The 6,248-nt window shown below is 34.9% G+C and overlaps 1 protein-coding gene across 1 annotated transcript; it reads right to left on the bottom strand.

The window, feature by feature from the left end:
* Positions 1-5,741: 5,741 nt before the first annotated feature.
* On the bottom strand, positions 5,742-6,248 carry LOC108737966 (protein abrupt-like). The gene has a single exon (XM_018471172.1). It carries the CDS (start codon positions 6,012-6,014, stop codon positions 5,742-5,744), a length of 273 nt encoding a protein of 90 aa, XP_018326674.1. The 5' UTR covers positions 6,015-6,248.

Genomic DNA, 6,248 nt, shown 5'->3' with positions numbered 1-6,248 from the left:
CGGCGCCTCTCTATTTAGGTATGGTTACTACTACGTTCCGCTTATAATCCTCTGGGACTTTCCCCGTTTCGTAAATGTTACTAACTAGCTTAAACGTACGATCTCTAACCTTTTATACTGTATGTTTTAGAATTTCCGCATGTATCCCATCTATACCTGGCACCTTATTATACTTTAAGTTCTTTAATGCTACATTGAACTCTTCTCTCATTATGGGATAACCTAGCTCACCTATCTCTTATAAAATGTATGTATTATTATTTCATTAACCCCTTCTTTTGACATTTTTAAAAAAAACACCCACATACATAAAATACTTTAGTTTGCCCGTACGTCGAATGACGTAAGTTTCTATAAGCTTGCACTACCGACGTCTTATCGTACTGCGGTTTAGTTTTCGGCCTTTCTGGCCGTTATCTTTGAAAATTACTTTTGGCTTTCAGCTGCGACGAGCATTCTCAAGGGTGGCGTGGTAGTATTCTCGGTAGTGAGATATGTTTCATTTTCTTTTTTTATAATCGTACCGAAAGTTTTGACGTTCACTTAATCATTTAATGTAATAATGTAATAATATTTCACCTCTTCCCTTTGTTTTATCGGTCTAACGTAATAATAAATGCTTTGGGAAATTTATTAGCCCGACAGCAGTTTACATCGGCCGATAGTTGTAGTTGTCCGGTCGTAGTTGGTAGGAACTCACGGCCGTTTACGATTAGTTACGCATAATTAATCTTGAGTGCTAAATCTGTGTATAGGTGTATCGTAATCCACTTTTATTTCCAGCAGTAATTGAATTCTAAAGTGATGAATAAGTGAATTTTTTCTATTTACGTGCGGCTTAAGTGTTGCGCATTTTTCTATGGAACGGTTTTTAGGATGATTAATCTACCATAGTTTTCGAAAGTTGTCACAGCTGTGTCAACCTTATTAATTGGTTTTGAATTAAAATTAGAGGTAGTAACGGAATTTGAACGCCCCAAGTCAGAAAATCATTACAAATAAGTACTTCCAGTTATCGCGGCGGATTTTCAAAAAGACAAAGTGATTGTACACGCGCACGTTACTTATAGGTATTATGTACACTGAACAACAACACACGAGATCGATTACTTTAGAAATATACGAATATACAAGAAGTCTAAATACTAAATACTAAACTCTGCAGATAACACAAAATGTCATTAACTTTTACATTCTATCGACTGATTCCTTAGACCAGGTTTATCTTTTACGTTTCTAATGCTTACAAGCAAGATTTGTGGAATATCTTAAATGGATCCATTGAAAAAATAAATAGAATGAATTACACGTTAAAATTGGAACAAACGGCGAAAAAAAAAAATCATAACAAATGTAAATTTTAGCGAGTGATAAATAGGTCGGGGGTAGTATTCACGGCATCTAATAAGTTAATGTAGTTATCATTATATAAACTGCAGCTGATTTATTTTATTGCACCTACCACTCTTGCAGTATAATGAACCTCTACATTTGTCATAACCTAATTTACCTTAATGATGTACTTTTGAAAAATCCCAAGATGGAAGATAATTACCTATGACAAATTGTCCGAAAGGGACCTAGAGGCGCCTGAATGGTGTTTGCTGCAATTTATACACATTATTATAACAGGATTCCGCAGTGCACGCCTGTTATTATTTTAAATTAACCTAGAGGGTAGAAACGAGTCAAGTATGGCAAAACACTCCGTATGACGAGACATTGTGCAGGGCGAGACACTGTGCTAGGCTAGACTGTGTGTAAGGCGGGATTCTGTGCAAGGCGAGACTCTATGCAAGGCGAGACTATTTGTAAGACGAGATTCTGTGCAAGGCGAGACTCTATGCAAGGCGAGATTCTGTGCAAGGCGAGACTCTTTGTAGTGCGAGACTCTGTGCAAGGCGAGACTCTTTGTAAGGCGAGATTCTGTGCAAGGCGAGACTCTATGCAAGGCGAGACTCTGTGCAAGGAGAAACTCTTTGTAAGGCGAGACTCTGTGCAAGGCGAGACTCTTTGTAAGGCGAGATTCTGTGCAAGGCTAGTCTCTGTACAAGGCGAGACTCTGTGCATGGCAAAACCCTGGCAAAGTTAAAAATAACAAATGAAACTTTTAATTCAAATTGAAGTGTTCCCTATTAAGGACTACTACAGGGGAAGATGTTTAAAATAAAAGATGTCTTTGACATATATGGATAACACTGCATCTCCGCTTGGGGTATTCTCAAGCAAAATATGTATAGGTCTAAAACTATAAACTACGAATGTGTGACATATAGATAAATCAAAAGTAATAACGAAATGAGTTTTCGATAGATATGAAGAGAGTACGTTTGAGGGAAAACTAATTTTGAAAATCAAGCAACCGTAAAATACTTCACACATCAAAAGTCTTTTTCTAATTTAAAATGTCTTAGTCCTTATTAGGAATATTACGGAATAAACTGTTTCTTATAATTCATTTGCAAAAACGAGAGTTGATGAGATTAGAAGAGAAGGGAAAAGAGTGTAGTCGGTGAATCCCGAATCGGAAGACTTTCCAAACGTTCTCCAAATCCAGAATACGAACAGATTTTATAAAAATCGATACTTGTATCTGTTCTTTAATTTCAATATGATCCCGGATGTCATTAGGTTATCTTTCTTTTTAGTTGTATTTAATAATAATAATAATTAACTATAATGCCTTTTACTTAAGCTTATCTAATCAATTATCGCATTTATTTATTTGTAGATATCACATTTTTATGAATAAAATTTATCGAAACTGGTAAACTTTAGTGGAATGCATAAAGACTTTGTCTAAATGCTATTGCTACTAAATGACCGTTTAATAAAATGAAATATTCTGTCACCAGTAGTAAGTTACATCATTCATATTAAATAAGTCCTTCAGAAGCATACAAGCGTGTGGTAAAAACTCAATATTGATAGGGATGATCACCGCAGGCCGGAGTTGATTTTTCAATCAATGCAACAGCGCCTCCTATCATACCTTCGTATACAACAGCCTATATACTGAAGAAAGGACCTTCACATATCCTCTAAAACGGTACAAATGTACGTCGCTGCTATTCTCAAGTCGCTTTGACGGGATTGCTGTTTCATTATTTTATATCTAACTTATGTTAACATTAACTGTCTTTAAAAAATGAATAAAGTGACTATTACCTGACCGAAAAGACTAAGTCGAAACAATATATAATAATGCCCCTACCATGTAATTCCTGTCGGATGGTTTTCCGTTATTTTACTGAAATTAATATTGTAAATAGATATGACAAATTGTAGTCAGCTTATTACTGTCTCGCGACGACTGACAGTTACGGTAATAAAAATATCGCCCTGGCAGGTAAACTACTCGTAAAAAATAAGAATGATATCGCGACTTTCGCAATAAATTAAATTCGTTCGTGAGGTAGCAAACAAAACTGTAGAAAATTTAATCTACAAACATGCAAATAGTGAAAAAATATTATAACTATATGGTACTGGTTAATTTGCTCGTTTCTTTCCAACGTTTTTCCATTTTGCCGAAAGTTTAATACATGCACATTGCAAGAGGGCGCTGATGGGCTAAAGGGCATCAAATTACTATTAATATGATTATCGCGATTGTTGAGATTTTTAGGCTAGAAGCCTGTTTATGTACAGATGGTAATTCGATAACATGGATTCTAAAGTAATAAAGGAGAAGGAACAACATATATGAACAACTAAACACAAGGACTATATCAAAATAGTAAATATTTAGTATAGTACAAATTAGGAAAAACGACCTATCTCAATACCTGCAATCTTAATTAACTACCAAATTTCATTAGGTCGGGATTTCTCAGACAGGTTGGATATGCATCTCCACTTTTTCCTATACCAAGTTAATCTTTGCATTTCCCTAAAACTAGGATTCCTAGGCCATTTGTGAAACGTAATCTAATCTAGGTCTACCTCTACTCCTCTTAACGCACGCTTCTTCAGGTTCTTTATTGTACTTGTTAAACTATTAATGCTGGTGTTTGTTGCTGGATACTTGGAGTTACTATCCGGTAACCGTCCAGATCTTCAAAAAAGTGCCAGATCCAAACTAGATACCTGACCTAACTCGAGAATAAGGTTGGCCCCTGTTTGGCTCTGATTTCTTATTATTATTATCATCATAAAGTTAGAAATTCATGTCTTCCACAAAGCACTTATAATATTCATATAGGCAGGTAAAGCAACGCTCCCAGAACCACAATGATATAAGAATTCATTCAAGAATATAAAACACCTATAAGTAATTCTTATATCCTTATTTATTATGAATGAAAATATCCAAGTAGATATGTACAGATCTAATTGATGCCACAACCTGTCCGCAATGCGAAAGTTGTTTTTCATCAAACTTTATTTCCACATAATCCAGCATGTCTGTGTTAAGGATAATTCGCTTTTATAAACAAAATTACATACCTTTTGCCAATGAATTAGAAAAATTTAGAATGATTATTTATAAAATCAATCGCATATTTCGGTTAAATAACAGTTGTTAAAGAAGTTTGATGCGTGCCAAATGTATGTTAGTCATTTGAACTATCTTAACTAGTATCTAGGCATACGCAAAAATAGAATGGAAATATTTATTTACTATTTTTCCTGGTTGCTTTTTCGCATTATTCAATAATAACAATAAAACTTTAGCATTTCTCGAACATTTCAATCGAATACAATCTAGTTACAGCAGATATGTATAAATAAGCTTATATGAAGCATCTTGGCTTAACTATTTATCAAAAGTGTCTATGGTGTGCTGATGAGACCGGATATGATCGAAGTCAGGATCTACGTTTGGTAATTTCGATAAATTACCAATCAAAAACTTAATCTGTTCTTTAATATTTTAGTTGAACATTGCTTCGCCCAGGGATTTAACTTTTTGGGTGAAGTTCAGGTTTTTTAAACCTTTTATTATGAAATCTTGTGTGCAGATGCTTCAAATAAGAATTCAACAGAAAGTCCTTTTGAAATATTTTTTCTCGTTAAAAAGATGGGGTTAAAAGTTATATTTTCACTTTTCCGTTCATGTGGAGTATTATTAGACACATATTTTAATATGAAAAGCTCAGTTTTATTTACTGACTTTTATTTAAACACTTGCTAAATATTAAGCATCAAATGGTGCTCTTCTTTTACAGTTTTTCAATTTTGTATCAAACATAATCTGGAAAACACACATAAAAGTTCGCGACTGACATTCGTTAAAATGTAAAATATGCGTTGAATAGAATTGTACAGTACACGCGCTTCAACATGACACAAAATCAACAAATGTAGGACGACCGATGGCTTCTGAGAAAGGAATATCAAATTCTCTGCAAAGGTGACTGTAGGTTTACCAGGTTGCTTTTGTGCAACGTTAAAGCCTAAGGATAGTACAAAAATCTGACACAATTCGATGATACTAAAAGTTATTTATCTAAAACATTTGTCCCCCTAAATTGTGTTTAGGGAATTCTGCATAATATTTAAATATAAGGAACGAGAGTTCTTTTCAAGCGCCATTGAAGGATATTACCAGGATGTACTGTTGGCTGATATCGTAACATTGAATTTGGATTGATGATGAAACAAGAATCTATCCGCGTTATTTTATTTTTCTGGCCTATTGCAGCGTCAGTGCTTTTAGACAATTATAATTGTATAATAAATTACAATTATGTTCAGTATGCATGGGCTGATTAATTAATTAAGTACGTAACAACTTTTTACCTTAGTAAACTTTCCATATCTTTCTGTTGTACATCTCTGAGTATCACAATGGGATGTTGGCAAGGGTTGGCTTTCAAAAGTCTTCGGAAATAAGGGCTGCAAGCCGACAATACTACCTTGTGGGCAGTAAAAGAACAGCCGTCGCATGCCAAGGTGACATCCACAAAATCTTCCTCATCCCGAAGATGTCGAAACGACGACAGTATCGACGAATGGAAGTCGTTCCAACGCAGCGAATATTGCTGCTCGGGGGAGGTTTCGCCCCCCATTGGGCCGTGCGAGGGGGCAATCTCTACGCCAATGCTGACTCCGATGGTGTAACGAGCCAATTAAGTTTGATCAATAATGTTTCGTTTTGATATATTTTTCCACTATTATTTCACTCATTTATGCTTAGATTTTATTGTTTGGTTAATTATATTTTTTGTATTTCCTTGATTGAACGTTTGCTTGTCACAGCGTTGTTTTGGAAGAATGTTAATGTTACCTCCGATCCAAGTCTT

This window comes from Agrilus planipennis, unplaced genomic scaffold (assembly GCF_000699045.2).
Source record: "Agrilus planipennis isolate EAB-ADULT unplaced genomic scaffold, Apla_2.0 scaffold161, whole genome shotgun sequence".
In the NCBI taxonomy this organism is placed as follows: Eukaryota; Metazoa; Arthropoda; class Insecta; order Coleoptera; family Buprestidae; genus Agrilus; species Agrilus planipennis.
This window is presented reverse-complemented; position numbering and strand designations above follow the sequence as displayed.